We start from the raw sequence: 21021 nt of genomic DNA on the forward strand, positions 1-21021 counted from the left end.
ATTAGGGGAGCTTGGAATAGCTTTGCTTCACTAATTTTCAAATCACTGCAAAGCCACAACCTTGGGTTCATTCATTTACACTGCTGTATTAAAATTGATTTATAAGTTACAGAAAGAAATTACTCTTAATTTTGCCAAGAACACTTTACTTGTCCACGAGCCTTTCTGAATGGGAGTAAATATTGGAAATTATTCTAGTCTCCCAGATTTTCTTTCCATGATTATGAAGGATCACAGGCACTGAGTTTAAGGTTTACATTGTGCAGTGTTATTCTTTTTGATTGGACAATTACAGCCATATTTTTAAGGTGATTGATGTGCAACTGTTTATGTAACATTTATTTTGTAGAGGGGAAAACACAAGTACTGGGAATGAATGCATTTGGTATCAGTGGGTTGGCTTTAAGTGAGTTCTGATCTGATTGAATATTAAAATATGCAGGGTATAACTCTGGCAATGTCAGAGAGAGGTCTTACTGCAGACAGCAAAGCAGTCTGCCTCATGCACCAACAAGGAATGGGAGTGTGAAAGCTGAGAAAAGAGGGGAGGGAGATAGTTGAAATCTCGTAATGTCTGGGGACAGGAGCTGGAATGGAGAGGATTTAAAGACACAGGATGCTCAATCCAAAGTGAAAGAACAGATCATGTGTATTGTGAAAAATCTGGAACTGGTTCTAGGGGAACTGAAGACTGTTTCCACGGAGATGAAAGAGGTGGGTATACATTCATATTTTCAATATTTTCAATATTAACAGTCTCATTTCAGTAAAGACTTGGACTGAGTTATTCTTTAGCTTTTGAATTGTGTGTTTCTATATATATATTTAAAAAAGAGAAACAATTCTAAATTGTCCTAAAGTTGAGTATTTTGGGCTTTATTTTTTGTTTTTAAAAAGCTGTGAGGTTATTTGATGGATTTAGTCATTTCTACCAGGAGGAGTACAACAAACCTTAGTATTGTTTGAGGTAAGATTTCTTCTAGAATGTCCAGTTATTAATACTGGTTCTATGCGATCTGAAATTGGCCAATATAAATAAACATAAAATTAGATTGCTGACACCAAAGAGGAAGATAAAAAAAATGTTGAGAAATTTGGCTTAAAGAGTGAAATGCGAGAGGCACCTAACTTGAGCTCTGCCTTTCTCCAGATGTTGACAGATCTGCTGAGTGTCGGCAGCATTTTTTATTTTTGTTTTAATTCATTCTGCGTATTTGACGGAATTACTTAGTGTACTTTTGAGTCAGTTATTATTAAACAGGATACAGCATTGATGTATTTAAGAGTAATCTATCCCATTTAAGAATTTTTGAACATTTATTGAGGTTTCCTGACATCTGCAAACTGCTATCACAAGAAAACAACCAATGTAGGATAGATTTCAGAATCCCTGCATTTTCCATGATCCACCATCATTCATTATATCTTCACGAACTATTTACCTCCTCTGAACACTGGTGAAAAGGTCTTTCTTTGGGTGGGAGACTTGATGGCCGTCTCCGTATGTTAGTTGGCCGTGTGTGAGGTGTGCAGAAATTAATCATGGCTAGACTTGATCCTATCACAACTGGCCATTAGATGCACTCTTCCCATCTGCCAGTACTGCAGTTTCCTACTTCTAGTCATTCTCTTTGCCATAGTGATAGTTGTTGCTATTGTAACAACGAGGGCAATCAGCAAAAAATTAGGCTGGTGCCAATTTAATGCTTTTACCCTTATCCCAACCAATCACTTAAATTCAGCACCCTGAACCAAACTTAAAAACAAATCCAAGGAATCATTATTTGTGTCATTAGAGAACATTTAAATGTGCACTGCCACTTAAATGGTTGCTTCACATAACTTGCAATCTCTCTGGTTAGGTGTGTACTCTGCCCAATATAAACCTTGCATGAAGCAGAACTGTTTTGGGAGGCAAAATAAATGCAAGGGAGTGTTGAGATATAAAATAAAATGATCTTTCGTTTCAATTGTAAATGTTCCTGGGAAAATTGTTGATTGCTGGGGAACTGAATGACCTGGGAGAGAAATTGCTGAGCTGCTTGGATTTAGTTTGCACATGACAGAGCTTTAAGTCTTCAATTTACTTCACATTAGCTTTACGATGGTGCCTCTGGTAACTGCTGAGAGAAACCCTTCCCTTAGTATAAAGCACCATCTGCCTCCTCGATGTATAGCCGCCTTTGTTGACTGAAAGCCACCAACGGCAAATGGAAGTGAATGCCCTGTCTGTCGTTTTCTGGCTGGAATCAGATGGCCTTCTCAACGTGCCCATGAAAGCCAACATTTCAGAGTGTATTAATGGGCTGTCAGAACCTTTCCTCCTTGCAAGTAAAGGGTGTAGCCACCATCTTAAAGGGACTAGTTCTGATAGACATGACAGAACAAATCAGCAGATCCACGCTATGTTGAAGAATAGCTTGATCTGGAAGTGGTTCCATAATATGAAAAAAGAAAAGGAAGCTCAGCAAGATGATGTTAATTTAAATTGAAGGTCAGAAATGGGATTTATTTTAACACCATTACTATTTAAATCATACAAGTGACTGGGTGTTGGCCACCTATTTAATCTATATCAGGAATCATAAAGGATCCCTGTCCTATCCTTTCTACAGACGTGATCCTCAGCATTAGAAGTAGAGTTGCGTATAATGTTTTTGTCCCCAAGCCTGTGCTGGCGCACCCAAAAATTCTAGATACTGACTTTGCTGAGATCAACTAAGTCAGAGATCATCCTGGCCATGTCCACCAATTGTTTATCACTCTGTCGACATTCCTCTGGAGGCATGACTTCATCACAACAGATATTTGAAGTTTTTTTTTATGTAGGAGGTTACCCTAGTATGAAGTATAACCACAGTACAGATTAAGAGATCTGAATACACCACTGATCACAATGGTTCCCAGGCTGTTGAGATGGGGGGAGGGGGGGGGGTATATCACCAATGGTCGAGTTGCAAGAAAGAGATGGAAGGAATATTCCAAAATTTCTGTTGTTACTTCAAGATACAAGCAACATTTGTGCAGAATTCTTCCTTGTGAAAAGAGGTGCATGAGTTAATCTTTGAGATGGATGAGATTGGAAAAGGAATGTGAGAGTAAATGGAGGGCTGATTGATTACTAATGAGCAATGAATGTAATACAATTCTGATCCCTAGTTGTAACTCTGAAGTTGCAGATATCAGAAACTCTCAAATGACCTGTGAAAGTCTTGTAGAAAAATAAAGTCCTTGATAGTTATTTCCATTAAATCCAGTCACGAATTGTTTTTAAAGAATAATATTGTCAAGTTTGAGAATAGTTATCTTTTTACTATACACATCAGTGGGAATTAAATATAATGGTGTAATTTTTAAAAAGGAATCACTCTGCTGATTGCATTGTATGATATAAATTGAATGTCTGATGAGCTCTGAGACATTAACCACTGTAAACTATTTACGGTTCTCCATTACCTTAGAGAACAAATGGATTCTTTGCTCTGGCCAGCCAAAGCAAATCTTAGACTTGGTCCCCAGATTCCAATACATTATCAGGCCCCATATTTGGGTTGTCACAAAATGATTTTAACAAACCAGATCTGTGAAGTGAAAGATAACTAGGCATTTCAGATTCAGATTTATTGTCAGAACATACATGACATCACTATAACCCTGAAATTCCTTTCTCCTGCGGGTATGGCATAATTTCATTAATTGGTAGTGGAAAAAAAAACTGTACACTAAACAAATAAAACAGATAACCATTGTAAACAAAGCGACTGCAATAGAGAACAAGAAAATCAACAAAGTGCACAAGAGTCCTTAAATGAGTCTGATTGAGTCTATCATTGAGGATTCTGATGGTAGAGGGGCAGCAGCTATTCCTGAACCTGGTGGTGCAAGTTGTGGGACCTATACCTCTTCTTGATGGCAGCATTGAGAACAGAGCGTGTGCTGGGTGGTGTGGATCTTTGATGATTGCAGCTGCCCTCCGATGGCAGCGTTTCCTGTAGATGTACTCAATAGTGGGGAGAGTTTTTCCTGTGATGTCCTGGGCTGTGTCTACTACCTTTTGGAGGGCTTTACGCTCAGGGGTATTGTTTTTCCCATTCCAGACTGTGGTGCACACTTTCCACCACTGGTGTCATTCTTTTTTTCATGTGAAAATTCAATGTCTATAATATTGAGAGATCTCTCAAAAGAGAGATACAAATGGAAATAGACCTTTCTGCATACTGACTTTATGCTGATCATCAAATGCCCTCCTACATGAATCGTGCCCCAAAGCATTTTATTCTCTGCATTCCCATCAACTCCTCCAGATGTTACCATTCACTCATACATGAGGGAAACTTGCTGTGATCAACTAATCTACTAACCCACATATATCTTGGTATACGAGTGAAAAGAAGAGCATCAAAGGTTAGGAACAATGGGCAAGGACAGGATATAATCAAGCTACAGTGTGCTTGAAACACCCTAACTCATTCATTTGCTCTCAAAATACACATTTGAACATAGCTACTTGGCTAAATTAATACATGATAGTACGATAAAACTTAAGGCATCAAGATCCAATAGAGCCATTATGATCCTATTCTTAACAATGTTTGATAATGATAAAGTATAAATATGGGTTCTTATGCAGAGCAATGTATAGCTTAAATTGCTAAATCGTGCATGTCTTTATTTGTTTGAAAACATTGGGCTTATGATAATTGACTGTAAGGATGAACAAAGAAAACAACAAAGTCACTTGGTTTCTGTGATATTTACGGTTCCTTTGCAGAAGCTGAGAAGTCTCAGTTTATTGAGACCAAAGTTAATTTCAAAATGTCGGGGCAGGAATTCAAGTAACATTAGCCTGATGGTGCTGTGAAGCTTTGTTGTGTCTCTTACTTTAAACTGGGGAAAGGATCATGGTAATAGAGATAGAGGTAAAAAAAATTTTAAAGTAATGGAATCAAGGGAACCTCCCTCTTCTGATTACTTTAGACCAAACATAATGATTTATTCCCCACCCCCCCCCCCCCCCCCACAACCTTTAAGAAGCTGCATGCACTTTTGTGATGAACTAGGCAGCATTCAAGATATGGAAGGCCAAGATACATATGAAATTGAATGCTATTCTTTAGTTCTTCAAAGCATGAAAAAGGCTGGGAGAGAGCTGAAGAGGTTATCAGAAGTAGCTATCATTGAACTGGTTGTTTTCTCATTGATATTTTTAATTTTAGTGTAGATATTATTGCAGCCTGAGTATCTGTGAGAATACAAAATAAATATCAATACAGAAGAAGCAAAGATCTGAGTGGTTATTTGCTCAACTAGGTTGAATATAGTTCTTTACAGCCCTTGACAATCATGCTTACCCACAGATCGAGTGGGATAAATGCTTGCCTTGGTCTTTGATAGAGGACAACATATAGTTTGATCATGGATCATTTTTCCCAATTACGATGAATCCTTGATTGAAATGTTGAAAATGTTGCTCTCTCTCATGTTTGCAGCTAGATTGACTGAGTTGTTTTGGAATGTTCTGCTTATGGATTGGATTTCTAGTATTTGCAGGTTCTGTTACTCAAATCGAACCAAGGCAACATATTGCTATCTTGGAAAGACAGCACAAGCATAATGTAAAATTTTTAAAGTTTCTAATTAAAAAAATAAAATAAAATTAGACATACAGCACAGTAACAGGCCATTTCAGCCCTCAAGTCCATGCTGCCCAATTTACACCCAATTAACCAATACCACCAGTACATCTTGAACGGTGGGATGAAACCAGAACCCCAGAGAAAACCCACAGGGAGAACATACAATCTCCTTATAGACAGCACAGGATTACCCTGGTCCCAATGGCTGGCGCTGTAAATGGGCAGTGCTAACTTCTAATCCAACCATGCTGCCACGAATGTTCACTTTGATTCCAAGAGGTAGGACAGTTAAAGAAAGTCGTTTGTGTCTTAGATTGTTATGATGATGTGCTGAAGGACTCCACCCTGTTGGAGATGAAGATCTAGTATTGGCAGCACTCATCTGAACAATTGATGATGTTCTGGAGGACTCCACCCTGTTGGAGATGAAGATCTAGTATTGGTACCAGTCATCTGAACAATTGATGAACAATTGATGATGTGCTGAAGGACTCCATCCTGTTGGAGATGAAGATCTAGTATTGGCAGCACTCATCTGAACAATTGATGATGTTCTGGAGGACTCCACCCTGTTGGAGATGAAGATCTAGTATTGGCAGCACTCATCTGAACAATTGATGATGTGCTGAAGGACTGCACCCTGTTGGAGATGAAGATCTAGTATTGGCAGCACTCATCTGAACAACTGACAAATTTTCTGCCATTTTCAAATGCACTTAGGACCTTGACATGAGTTTCTAAATTGCGAGACAATGCAGATATGCACAAATAAATAAAAGCTGAATTTGCAAGTTCTAATTTGTGATCATCAAATGATCTGTTGCCATTGTTGTGATGCATCATCTTATTACATAGGTGTTGTTTTGTGGTACCATATGGAAATGAATAACCATTTGGTATTTACATCAAAATCTTTTTCCAAAACAGAACAGCATTATACAGAATGAGACAAACAAGACAAGGCTATCATCTATAGAGCGTCATCAATTTAAATTTCCTTTTTAATACTTTTAATGAATTTACATAGATAACATGTACAAAACATTGATGGAATGTACAATAATGACAATTGTGCACTCAAAATGTAAAAGCACATACAGCACATCCATTATACAAAGGTACAACAAAAAGAAAATTGTATCATGTACAGGAGTGATTCTAAAACCTATCCCGCAATATTGTATAAGTAAAGAAAAATTGTACTTTGTTCCTGAAATAAAATAGCAAAGTACTGAAATTCAGGATTAATATTGTGCCTCAAGGTTATGGAAATAATTCAGGAATGGTCCCCACAGCATTTGAAACCTTATATTTGAGTTATTTATTGAGCAATGGATCTTTTCTAAATTTAAACAGGACATAATGTCCCTGATCCACAGAGCATGAGTTGGTGGGTAAGCATCCTTCCATTTAAATAGTATTGCATGTCTGGCAAAAGGAGAGGCAAAAGACAGAGTATGACATTTGATTGGAGTTAAAAGAATATCATTCTCTCCATTTGTACCCAAAAGAGCAACCAAAGGATTGGGCTCTAGATTTATATTAAGAATTAAGGATAAAGTTTGAAACATCCCTCCAATATTTTTCAAGGCTAGGACACATCCAGAACAGATAAATCAAACATTTATCACAACAAGAGTTTACATCCGAATAGATGAGATCATTTGACTTTAGACATGTGGGTCCTATGTACAACTTTAAATTGTAACAAACAATGACAGGCACAAGAGGATGTAATCTTGAAATTTAAATCCCAAATCTCTTCGGATGATGAAAGGATTAAATCCTGTTCCCAGGCATTTTTTAATTTTAACTAGAGGGGCATGTCTCAAACCCAGAAACTTAATATAAATAATGGATATTAAACCTTTGTAAGAAAGTTGTAAACTTAAAAAATAAATCAACAATGTTCACATCAGGTGTCCCATGAAAATCAGGTTTCTGAGATTTAAGAAAATGCCTGATTTTCAGAGAGCTGAAAAAAAAAGTATTTGGTAAATTAAACTTTTGAGAAAGCTGTTCAAATGACACAAAGCTATTATCAATAAAAAGATCTTTGAAACATTCAATACCCAATCTATGCCATTCATGAAAAACAAGATTGTGCAAAGAAGGTTGAAAAAAATGATTAGATAAAATAGGGCTTGAAAGAGGAAAAAAAAACATGAAGTCCAAAATGTTTTCTGAATTGCCCCCACATTCTCACAGTGGGCCTGACAATTTATTTAAAGAGAAGGGAAGTGAGGATCCAAGAAGTGTTTTTCATTGAAAGGTTTTTAGCAGAATTCAGTTCCATTGCTACCCATACTGTATGGTCCACTCCATTATGAAAACGTGACCAAAACATAAGGTTGTGCATATTGGCTGCCCAATAATCAAATCTGAATTTGGGTAGCATCATGCCTCTGTTCCTTTAAGATTTTTGAAGAGGAATTTTGTTTAGACAAGGGTGCTTACCTTCCATATATGACAATATAATCAAGTTGAATGAATCAGAATACGTTTTGAGATTTAAAATTGGTATAGATTGAAAGATATAAAAATTTAGATAAGATATTCATTTTAAAAGAATTAATACGACCGACCAAAGATATAGAAAGGGGCAACCATTGTGTTACTGTTTCACAGGCTTTAATAATTCTTATTCTTTGTAACTGTAATACTGAGATAATTAAATTGATTTTCCAAAATCCTAAAATGAAGATTAAGGTACACCAATGGATGTGCATTCAAAGGGAAAAGTTCACTTTTATGCAGATTTAATCCAAATCCTGAAAACTGACTAAATTGAGAAAGTATTGGCAGCATGGATGTAAAGGAAATGTTAGGGCTTGATAAGAAAATGCAATCTCTAATGGCTCCAAAACCAAATAATAAACTAATGGACATTGAGGACACCCATGACAGGTTCCCTGTTGGGAGATTAAAAGGTTGTGATTGTTGAAAATTAGTGAGAATTGAAGCCATAGGGAATGAATACAAGAATTTAATCCATGAAATGAAAAATGGTCCAAAATTGATTTTTTTCTAAGATTATAAATAAATACATCCATTCAACTCAATAAAATGCTTTCTCTGCATCAAGGGAAAGAACACATTCAGGAGAAACACTGGAAATACAAAATATCCAATAAACAAAGTATATTAAAATAAGAGTAATGGTTTTAGTAAAATCAGTCTGATCTTCAGAAATGATAGATGGTAAAATATTCTCCAATCTATAGTCTAAAACTTTAGCCAAATCGTTTACATCAACATTTATTAAAGAAATTGGGCAGTTGGATCTTTATCTTTCTTTATTCTGCTGGCTGGCATAGACTGCCAGGAGTAGTGGTGGAAGCAGATATAGTAGCATTTAAGAGGCTTAGACACATGACCTTCCACACAGTATCTTTCAGCTGCTCCCACCAGGATAAAGCTACAGGAGTATCAGAGCCAGCACCACCAGGCCTAAGGAACAGATTCTTCCCATAGGCAGTGAGAATGCTGAACGGCCAAAGAAACTGCTCGCTCTAACCATCTGAGTCTCTCATATGTACAAAACAATATTTATGAATTTATTTGTACATGAATATTTGTATATAAATACTTGTCCTGCATATGTTGTTTGTCTATATGTGTGTTTGTTTGGTTCTGCGTCTGTGTGTCTGCGTGTTTTGCACCAAGGACTGAAGAATGCTGTCTCGTCAGGTTGTACTTGTACAATTTGATGACAGTAAATTTTACTTGATATGCAGGGAATAGGGGGATATAGTTCAAGTGTAAACAACAGAGTTTTAGTTTTATTTTTGGTGCAGACATCATGGGCTGAAGGGCATGTTCCTGTTCTGAACCATTCTATGTTCCATGACACCTTCAATAGAATGCAGAGGCAGTGGTGTGGATTAACCATTGGGGTGAATAGGCTGAAGTAGACTCAGTAGGCAGAAGCTAGAGGACCAGAAGGTACACCATTGGTACACCAATGTAACCACTTATCCACATGGGCTCACGTTTAGTCCTGGGTCCACCTGTTAATCAAGGCTCGTGAAAGTATGGCGTTCACCTTGTCAATCAGCAGCAGGATCTTGTCCCATCTATAAATTCCAGCTCCACCAGTCCTAATGATGCCTGCCAATCAATGCTTGTGTTTATACGCGTGCGAGCCTGAGGTCTACCTCCTGTAGCAGAGCTCGGCTCGTTCAGCATCGCTCATGAGGTTTTTTTTTTAAAAGACCCTCCCTTCTCCTGTGTTATTTTGTATTGAGACTTTTTTTTTAGAACTGATTTTAGTTATCCTTTTGAAACTAACAGACTTTTCAAATTATTCGGGGTGAGCAGATGGCTTCTGTAAAGTTTCCTTCCTCCAAACAGACACCAACTGGTGTATTCCCAGCACATACCTGGCAGATAAATTTAGCATATATGAGGGCATCACGCCGAAGGCTAATAAATGGAACAATTTCACTTTATTCTATTCAGCAAAGGATGGGAACTGTGGGGCAAGGTGCAAGGTTGGGAGGTGGCCTTACTAAAGCTCAGCCTCGGGCCCAGGTGGAAGTTAATCCGCTACTGTGCAGAGGTGAATACTAACCACGGTATACCAATGATTAACTTCTGAAATCAGCTCATCTAAAGTGCGGCTGCTCTGAGTTGACTGCCGGTTTGAGATGACCATCCAGGTGAGATGCATCTCAATGTAAGCAAATGTGGGGTTATCCATTTTGGGGGCAATAATAGGAAAGCTGAGTATTATTTAAATGGAGACAAGCTAGGGAGTGGGGAGGTGCAAATGGATCTGGGTGTACTTGTTCACCGGTCACTGAAGGCTAACATGCAGGTTCAGAAAGCTGTGAAGAAGGCAAATGGCATGTTGGCTTTCATAAAGAGGGGATTGGAGTATAGGAACAGAGGCGCCATTCTGCAGTTATACAGGGCCCTGGTGAGACCCCACCTGGAGTATTGCATCCAGTTCTGGTCTCCAATTTTGAGGAAGGACATACTAGCTATAGAGGGTGTGCAGCGCAGATTTACAAGGTTAGTTCCAGGGATGGCGGGGTTGACATATGCTGAAAGGCTAGAAAAACCGGACTTGTATCCGATGGAGTTTAGAAGGATGAGGGGGGACATGATTGAGGTATACAAAATTATCTGGGGGATAGACAGGGTGAAGTCAGATTACTTGTTCCCAATGATGGGGGAGACGAGGACTAGAGGGCACAGTTTAAGAATACAGGGTAGGCCCTTTAGGACGGAGATGAGAAAACATTTTTTTACCCAGAGAAATGTGAATCTGTGGAATGCTCTGCCGCAGAGGGTGGTAGAGGCAGATTCGCTGATTATGTTCAAAAGAGAGTTAGATAAGACTCTAGTGGGCAACCAACCAACCAATTTTCCCTTGCAACCGCTGCAATCGTGTCTGCCTGTCCCGCATCGGTCTGGTCAGCCACAAACGAGCCTGCAGCTGACGTGGACTTTTTACCCCCTCCATAAATCTTCGTCCGCGAAGCCAAGCCAAAGAAGAGTGGGCAAAGGTGTTAAGGGTTATGGGGATAAAACTGGAAAGGGGTACTGATGGTAGTGATCAGCCATGATCTGTAAAATGGCGGTGCTGGCTCGACAGGCCGAAGGGCCTACTCCAGCTCCTATTGTCTATTGTCTATTGTAAACAGTACTTCAGTCACAACCCAACAGCTTGTTACATGATCAGACATGACCCAGTCTTCCCACAGGTGTACCAACACATTCAGCAAGAATGATAAGGAGAATGTGAAGACGATATATTATTATTGTTACAGAAAATAGCAATATGAATGAAGCAACTGAAATCAGGGAACCTCCATTTTGGATGTATTCTGTCCAGTCCCAGTCACGAAAGACAGATTTTTTCATAAGGTAGTTAGAATTTGCAACACTGAAAAGGTTTTAAAAATAATTTGAGTAGCTTTTGATAAAAATAATTTGCAGAAGAAAAAGGAGGTTCATTATTTTAAGAAGGATCCAAACAATCCAGGGCTGGATTAACCGTGAAGCAAAATGAGTTCGTGCTTACGATACCAAGGGAAGGGGGCACCACAGAGTTTTTTTTTCCAGTGCAGGAATTACGAAGATGCAGCTGAACTAGGGCTCCACTAAAAGATCCCCTCCCCCACAATAAATGAAAAAAAAACATATGCTGTGTGACCTGCTGAGTTTCTTCAGCATTGTGTTTTTACTGTTTCATTAAAGATTGGCTCATTTAAATTGACAGCCAATAGAGGCTATTAATTTTTTATGTAGGAGGTAGTAGTCTTGGAGATCAATCCCTGTAAGAGTTTGCTCAATGAATTGGTAGATATTTGAGGATTACTTACAGGATTTTGGAGTAAAATTGAACGGGACTGATTCAAGGCCAACTGTTGCCCTAAGCACAGTCCAACAATGGCTACCTCTTGACCCTTCCACTGTCTTAACTGGCAAGGCATTAAGACTCAATGAGTACTGAATGTGAAATAATAGATTAAAAAATGCTGTTTTCTTCCAGTCAGACCCCACCACTATATTAATATAACAGCATTATTTATTTAGCAAAGATAAAGGTACATAAACATTTTGGGCTTAAGCCCTTCAAGGTATCAGTGAAATGTAGGGGCAGGAGGAGGAGCACAGGCAGGAGATAATCGGTGGATAAGGGAGGAAGGGCACAACAGAAAACAGGAGAGAATATAGCTTTATGAATGGAGAGGGAATTGATGACTTTATGACTAGTATCACTTGCATCAACAGTAATGGTGTTTTGAAAGGCTGGTGATGAAGCAGATCAGCTCCTGTCTGAGCGATGACATAGATTCATTCCTGTTCGCCTATCATAGAAACAGGTCTACGGTGGATGCCATCTCACTGGCTCTACACAAAGCCCTGGAACACCTGCACAGGAAAGATGCATACCTAAGGATGCTCTTCATCGACTACAGTTCAGCATTTAACACCACCATCCCCTCAAAACCGATTAGAAAACTCTAAGACCTGGGAGTTAACATGCCACTGTGAAATTGGATCATGTATTTCCTCACTTCCAGACCATGATCAGTGAAGATTGATAATAACTTCTTTTCCACATTATCCATCAGGACAGAGCACCATAGAGCTGTGTTTTTAGCCCCCTGCTCTACCTCAGTATTGTATAAAGGAAGGGGATGAGTCAGAAAGCAGGATGGAGATTGAAAACTTGGCTGAATGGTGCACCAACAACAATTTTGTACTCAATGTCTCCAAATCTAAGGAACTAATTGTTGACTTTAGGAAAGCCAGAGGTGTACAATCCAATGATCATTGGGGCATCAGAGGTGGAGAGGGTGAGCAAATTTAATTTCTTGCGAGTCACCATCTCGGAGGATCTTTCCTGAACCTAACACACCAAAGGTAACATGAAGAAGGCACATCAATGCCTCTACTTCCTCAGGAGTTTGCGGTGGTTTGGTAATGACACCAGAAGCCCTGGCAAATTTCGACAGAGATGTGGTGGAAAGTGTGCTGACTGGCTGCATCTCGGTCTGATATGGGAACACAATACCCCTGAGTGTAAAGCCCTTCAAAAGATGGTGGACACTGCCAGGACATCACAGGCAAAATCCTCCCCACTATTGTGTACATCGACAGGGAATGCTGCCATCAGAGAGCAACAGCAATCATTAAGGACCCACATCACCCAGCATATGCTCTGTTCTCACTGCTGCCATAAGACTCACACCACCAGGTTCAGGAACACCTGCTTCCCCCCACCATCAGATTCCTCAATGACGAACTCAATCAGAGACTCATTTAAGAGCTTATTATGCATTTTATTGATTTTCTTTTGTTCTTTCTGTATTGCTCGTTTACATTCATTATCTATTTATCATTCTTGTTTACATTTACACTGTGTGCAGTTTACTTTTGCACTACCAATTAGTGGTAACTCTACCACACCAGCAGAAAAAAGGAATCTCAGGGTTGTATGTAATGTCATGTATGTGCTCGGACAATAAATCTGAAATCCAAAAGGGGGTGGAGAGCTGGAAGAAAAGAGACAGAGGGATGGGGAAGAGAGGGAGAATGAGGTATGGTCTAAGTAATGAAACCATTTTTTCTTGTAAACCACTATCAAACTTCAAGGAAAATAACCCCAGCTTCTCTAGCTAACCTTGTACCTGCAATTCCTTATCCCTGCCTCCATTCTTTTCTGTTCTTTCCACAGGTTTATGATCACCATCTTAAAATCAGTCACTGACCACCTAATATTTTCCAAAGATCTTACACAATCTTGCTGCATTTATTTTGTACAATTCTTATGATGCCCCTGTACAACCACCTTTTAAGATTTATGCACATTTATACCAGGTATCCCTGTTCCTACACATACTTCAGAACAGAAATTGATTTTTGGTTAAAATGCATCACCTCATAATACTTTATATTAATTTTCACCTGTCATTTGTTTTCTCATTTTGCCATCCCTCCTAATTTAACATTCAGTCTCTTCACTTAATCATTAATGTGAATTGTAAATAATTGAGTTCCAGTGAGGAATTTACTAGCAACCCACTGGTTAGTCTCCCATAGTGAAAACATCTAATTTATTCCTTCTTTGTGGTCTGATATTAGCATGCTTGGATAATTAGTTATATTACTTCAATCATCTGAAATCCTCTTTTGTGTATCCTTTCATTTGGTATCTCATCTACCCAAATAAATTATTAATTTATCAAACAATTACATATCGATTCTCTAGTCTTCTGGTATTATTTCTTTAACAATGGATTTCAGTGTTTTTCCATAAATTTTGTGAGGTTAACTGGTTTGTGAAATATCTTGTCTCTTTTTAGACAGTGAGGTTGCAGAGGATAAGAACACTTTTATTCAAGATGATGAACCAATGCACTTTACCACATCCAAGATTAAGTACTTACTCCAGGAAGTGCTAGGTCAATCATTTTGCCGTAACATTGATAATGACCTTTCTGGCAGCTGAATTCTAAAATCTAATCCAGGATACTTAAAAGACTGCATGGTTGAAGATGTGTGGATATTATTCAGTGAATGTGAGATGCATTAGATCAGTGGTTCTCAACCTTTTTCTTTCCACTCACATACCACTAGTATTCCCGATGCCATAAGTTCTCTGTGATTGCTTAAGGTGGAATATGAGTGGAAAGAAAAAGGTTGAGAACCACTGATCTAATGCATCTCACATTCACTGAATAATATCCACACAACTTCAACCATGCAGTCTTTTAAGTATCCTGGTACAGGATGCATTGATTTGTATTTATATTGCATTGGTCTGCCACCTAGTGACTAAAAATAGGAGAATATTGGATAGATTTTTTAAGTCCATAGTAAGTAGTAATTTCTCTTAAATATATACCATAGTTCTAATTCTCTTATAATTCTTGCAAGTACAGAATAACTTTATATTTCTGAATATTATAATTACTCAATTTACTTCTGGTTCAATAATGTCTGCCAATTCTGAGAACACTGATTAAAATAAAAAACCTTCATTGTATAGAACAGAGGTAGACATGGAGGTTTCAATGACATCCACAGTGAATTCGTTTTGTCCTTGTGATTAACTACAGGAATATTTTTATTAAAAAATAATAAATTTCTGCTAAAAACACTGAATAAGGCCCACTCATAATTAATGGTTACCTGATATGTCATATCTAACGGTGGAGAAAATAAGATGTTCAACAAGTGTCTTAAATTCAAATTTTTTCTAATCTTTGGGGCTCCTTTTTGAATTACTTTCATAACCTTTAATTGGAATTATGAAACTTGTGATTCTCATGGATTTGTGTTTCTTATTTTTACTAGTAGTGAACTTTTTCTTTATATTGCCATGCAGCCTAGGAATGGTTTAGGGCTTCGATTATATAATCATATTTTTAATTTTTTGGGTTTTTAATAATGTTGTACAAGGTTAAAAAAAATTGTTAATGGGTTTGCTTACTTTACAGCTGTATCAGTGTTATGCATCAATCTTTTTTCTGTATGGATTATTATAAAAACTTAATAAAACTACTGAAAAGAAACACTGCACAAAAATTCTATAGATTCTGCTGGTTTCAACCGGTGTTGTTTGCACCCCACTCACGCACTCTAGCGACATCAGTGGTGCTGGCTTCAGAATGGGTCTTCTAAAATAGGAACTACCAAGAACTCTCCATTTCTGTCCCATCAATGCAAACAGGTGCCTTAGTCTCTCCTTCCAAAAGTCATCATTAAGCTTCTTGGTGCTGCTGAGAGAACAATTGTTCTGGCATCACCCAACCAGATTCTCGACATCCATCCTGCACTCTGACTCATGATTTTCTCATTTAAAACTGCAATGATCATTTCTTAAATTGTTACCATGAGTGTATCAAATTCAAGATGTATTTGATAAGAAAGGAATTGACAGGCTTGATGGCATAGATGTGATACTGAATTTTCTAACTTGACCTGTTAAATCCTGCTGATGTGGCTCGCACTTTTTCAGTTGGAAAATGGTGACTTTAATTAAATCATTCACTGCTTGCCAATAACATGTGGAAGGAATAACCACTCAGCCCTTCACACTTGATATTGATTTATGTTCATGTCACATTCAATGCCACCAAAAACCAAGGATCTGATTGTTGACTTCAGGAAGGGAAAACCAGAGGTGTACAATAATTATTGGGGAATCGTGTCAATGGTTCCGATCTGGAGTTCGGGCTGCTGATGTTTGGACTGAAGTCTGTGTGATTGCAGAGTCTGTGGTAGCATTAGAGGCAAATCCACAGACACTCAGTGGCTCTGAGTGGATTCTCTTTTGCTTATCTTTCTCTAACTGCAAGAGGCACTCCAGGCCATTTCTGCCGATGGCGACTCTGCCTTACAGCAGACAAAAGCAAATTCTGTGTAATATTGTACTGTCTTATTACATGACAATAAAGGAATCTTGAATCTACTTCCTCAGGAGTTTGCGGATGTTTGGTAAGATATTGGAAATCCTGACAAATTTCTAGAGATGTGTGGTGGAAACTGTGCTGACCGGCTGCATATGGGGTCACCAAAAACCCCTGAGCAGATAGCCCTGCAAAAGATGGTGGTCATCACAGGCAAAACCCTTCCCTCCACTGAATACGCTGCTGTCAGATAGCAGCAGCGATCGTCAAGGATCCACATCATCCAGCACCATTTTTTTCTTCCTTTACCATCAGGAAAGAGATATAGGTTCCACAAGACTCATAGCACCAAGTTCAGGTACAGCTGCTACCCCTCCACCATCATAGTCAGCAACAAACTCAATCAGGAATTCATTTAAAGATTTTTATCTTTGACTTTCTTTCTTCTCTGCATTGCATACTTTGCGTACATAGAGTAGTTTTTTTGCACTACCAGTAAATGGTCATTCTGCCTCGCCCACAGGGAAAAGAATTTCAGGAGTGGATGTGACGTTATGTAATATATGCTGACTAAATCTGATCTGCCCTCGGCCTCTTCTTTCTTTTACCAGTTCCCAATGGTCTCAGTTCACAAACTTCTGCTTATCACCTGCCCATCTGAGAGTGATGAATCTCCTGAGCTCTGGATGAAGGAATGACCAATGTCAGTGATTCAAGCTTCACCTACATTTTTTAACCTAACCCCTCTCCCTTCCACTGCCTCAGCAAAGATATCCTACCTCAGCCACACTCACTTCCCATCAGGAAGAGGATTCATGAGTGTGAAATCACATACCATTCAAATACTTTATTTTCCCACCTTTATTAGACTCCTGATTGAACCTTGCACGAGTAAAATAGTGTTGCCTTAGTAAAATAGTGTTCTAAATGATCTGTTTTTACTGTTGTATTATATATGGGCTGACTGGCGAGATTCAACATAAAATTAACATTTCCAGTGTACCTCAGTACACATAGCAATAAACTCGAACCTGGTTTAGTGTGAAACCTAGTGAAGACAGTGGCAGTCAGGGATAGCAGTGGAAAGTTGGTATACGAAAGCCTTCAAGAGTAGCACTGAATAAATTCCAGTTGGTTTTGAAACACATCAAATTTTGTGATGAAAGGCCTCTTCCACTCTGTCCTGATAGTGGTGCCAGTTTCCTAAAATTCTCTGTCCACAGATTCTGCCTGCATTTTCAATTTTTATTTTAAATCTGAAATGTTGAACTTTGCCATCAGCCTCCACTCACTTCTGAGCACCTTTGATCAGCCCCTGACACGGCATCAACTAAATGGCTGTAGAAAGTTGTTGAACTGGCTTGAAAGTTATCGGACACAAGACAGTCAATTATAGCAAAATAAGTGAGACAATGGTATTGATGGTATCGCTCATGAACTGGCATAAACTAATTAGTGTGGACAACTACCTTTTATGTTGTAAGACAATATGAGCAAATTGATAATATCTGTCCTTCATTTCTAACAGGTGGTGGGAAAAATAGATCAACTGACCTCTAATCTGAATCTGTGTGAGGATATAAATGAAAGTTATAAAAGTGATACCCTCAACAGCAGTTCCAGCGGAGTGACAGTGTCTACTCTGGAGAAATCTAAAGACAGACCAAAACTGATTACCAGACCTATACCAACATCAACTGCTATCCTAACAGTGCTTCGCAAATCCAAGCCCCCAGCCCCACCCCCAAGGAGGACTCCAGTTAGGATGACAAGTCCAGTAAAGCCATCTTGTAAAAGTAACAAAATAAATGGCACTACCATGCATAATGGAATTCATGCTGACTATCCGGATGCCAGCCGTCGAGAAAGCAGTGCAAGTTCTGATACTCCAACATGGCTGCCACAAAGTCAACTGGAAGATGACAATAAAACCAAACCACAGTCAAACACTTTTCTATTTAACCAACAATCTTCAAAGTGTGGTCATTATCCCAGCTCCACCACCCCACTTGAGCACTCCATTCAAAAGCAGAAAGCTTGCCATGATCATGTATATTGCTGCTGTACCAGATCACAACTCAATCCCTGTCTTCACCAAAGACCACCAACAATTTGCAATAGCAGCACTTCCACAACAAACATAACCACGGCATCACATCCAAAGCCATCCCAGTCAACAATCAGGAAGCATACCTCTACAACAGTTTGAATTAGAAATTTGGAAACAATTTATTCCAAACAAATGGAATTAAATTATCTGACATCCCAGAGGATTCAATTCAGTAAGGCAGAGGATACCTCATGCAGGCAAGTGATTTTCTTTTGAATGTGGAATACAAAAGCACCTTGTTAACCTGATCATCTCATAAGATGCTCAGATTCAATGTTTTCAAATGTTCAGTAAGCCTTAATCTTCATTTTAATTCATCTATGTATAAATCCATCTAGTATAAAATTGCCCAACACACTGAACATGTACAACTAGCTAAAGTTAATCAAGCAACAAAAATTGACAGTCAAATTATACAATGTCTGGAACTAAAAATTACTGCACTACTGAGTACAATGAACAGCATTTTCAAAACAAGGAGACACTTTCTGTGCAGTCCTTTCACAGAAAGCTGCTCAGCTCAAGCTTAAAATAAATACAAATAAATATAATTAAATTGCCCATATTAACTGAGAACACCAAACCAGGTATAAAATCTCCAGAAGGTAGTCAAATCCAACATGCAGGTCTGCTGTTCAATTAGATCAAGAGTGAACTATACTGGCAAATCCAAATGAGAGAATTGAGTGTTGGCTCCTCTAACATGCATAATACTGCATTCTAGATTAAACTGTTCTTGCCATTGTGTCCTCCACTTGCCTAGACCACTAAATCATTTTTTTTTCATTTGATTGGACTTTTCTTCCACCTTGAACCTGGCAGATATGTTAGTGCCAGCTGCTAATTTGCTTCACCCAAGTTTTCATTACAAGACTTCGTTTTCATTTCAGTCAAGCGTGACAGGCTGAGAACATCCACGTTGAACTAATTAATATTTCTGGTTGCAAGATTGGACAAGATACTATTACTTTAAATGCTCAAGCACACATCTGGCAGATTTCCTTCATCCAATATCTTGCTGGCTTCCTCCAAAATAAACTGCCAAACTATTGTATTTTAATCTGTCTGCACAATGAGATGAACACCCTCCAGCAGAGATTTATTTGATGTTCTAGGCAAAATTTATCCTGAAACTAACACAACACAGATTATCTAATCATTATCACCTTGGTGTCACTGGGAGTTTGCTTTATACAAATTGGCTGATATTTATTTCCTGCATTATGATAGTGACTTTAATTAAACTTAATCAGTTGGAAAGAACTTTGCAATGTTATTAGCTCCCTAAAAAATTAGCAAAAAAAAAAATCCACACCATGTCAATAATATTCTTTTTACTTACAACAACTAGCAAACAAAATCAATAGCACAGAATCAAAATTACCCAAAAAATCTATTGCTCTGCATACGAAATAATCACTTACCACTTCGTATTTATGGGCCCTGGTCATAACTTTTAACCTTTTCCATGGAGATAATGCACCACAGGCACTTCAGCAGAGATTTACTTGAATTTTTCTTTTCTGATTTCCTCATGATTTTACTTTGCACTTTCAGTAGTACTTTACATACTTTATGACAATATGGAGATTAGAAGTGTTCTACAAGATATAATCAAGAATTCTCTTTTCAATTTACTCTATCTAGAAATTAACATGCTTGATTTACATTCAACTTTTTCAGATTTAAGTATTTGTACCTCCAGTATATTCTGCTTTTCTATCTCATTTAATTATCATGGACTCTTTAACCTTCCTCTCAGATATTCATATTTAAGTTCAGTCATGAATTGCACACCTATTTACAAATCATTAATGTATTCTATATTGCATCCACATGAAAATGATCGAATTTAGCCATCCATAAATCTAGAACTGTTCATTAATACCAGAGCACAGATCCTTTAAGTACATGTTCAATACTACCTCACACTACAAATGTTTTATGCCATTTATTCTCCTATATATCCTTGATACTATTTACTCAAATACTTTTCTGTTACAAATAAATTTTATTATAGCTACTTAGAGAATGGAGCCCAAGGATCTTTATTTCAAATGATTTGTATGTGTTCATGCTCCCACATTTTCATCTTTAATTTTGTGATTAAACTGTTGAAGTTCATCATTTAAATTATGACATGCGACATAGTAACAGGCCATTTTGACCCTCGGGTCCGTGCTGCCCAATTAACCTACATCCCAGGAGGTTATTTCAATGGTGGGAGGAAACCAATCCCCGGGGAAAACCCATACAATCATGGGGACAACATACAAGGTCCTTACAGACAGCACAGGATTCGAAACCAAGTCTCAATCGCTGGCGCTGTAATGGCATTGCGCTAATCACTGTGCCAAATGTGCTGCCCCAATAATGACTGTCTTTTGTCCTACATTTGACATTT

General features: G+C 38.2%; 2 protein-coding genes across 6 annotated transcripts in view; one reads left to right on the top strand and one right to left on the bottom strand.

Annotated features, from left to right (window-relative positions):
* Positions 1-570: 570 nt before the first annotated feature.
* Positions 571-18716, top strand: LOC138756857 (protein Largen-like). Its single transcript, XM_069923249.1, has 2 exons — positions 571-714; positions 18036-18716. The coding sequence occupies exons 1-2, from the start codon at positions 571-573 to the stop codon at positions 18714-18716; spliced, it is 825 nt and encodes a 274-aa protein (XP_069779350.1).
* The window catches only part of mydgf (myeloid-derived growth factor), a 32423-nt gene continuing 18017 nt past the window's right edge, over positions 6616-21021 (bottom strand). Inside the window, exons 7-8 of one of the 5 annotated variants that reach the window (XR_011354603.1) lie at positions 20042-20218; positions 6616-7611 (exon numbers count right to left, since the gene is read on the bottom strand). The gene's annotated coding sequence lies outside the window, so the exon portion shown is untranslated. Of the gene's footprint in view, positions 7612-12156; positions 12522-13414; positions 13649-20041; positions 20219-21021 lie in introns of those variants that run through there. The other 4 variants (XR_011354604.1, XR_011354602.1, XM_069928867.1 and 1 more) reach the window with 4 other exon arrangements.

This window comes from Narcine bancroftii, chromosome 3 (genome assembly GCF_036971445.1).
Source record: "Narcine bancroftii isolate sNarBan1 chromosome 3, sNarBan1.hap1, whole genome shotgun sequence".
Taxonomy (NCBI): domain Eukaryota; kingdom Metazoa; phylum Chordata; class Chondrichthyes; order Torpediniformes; family Narcinidae; genus Narcine; species Narcine bancroftii.

Coding starts and splice junctions, on each gene's coding strand:
- LOC138756857 (XM_069923249.1), top strand. CDS start 571: ATGTCTGGGGACAGGAGCTGGAATGGAGAGGATTTAAAGACACAGGAT. Junction 715..18,035: donor TTTCCACGGAGATGAAAGAG/GTGGGTATACAT, acceptor CATTTCTAACAG/GTGGTGGGAAAAATAGATCA.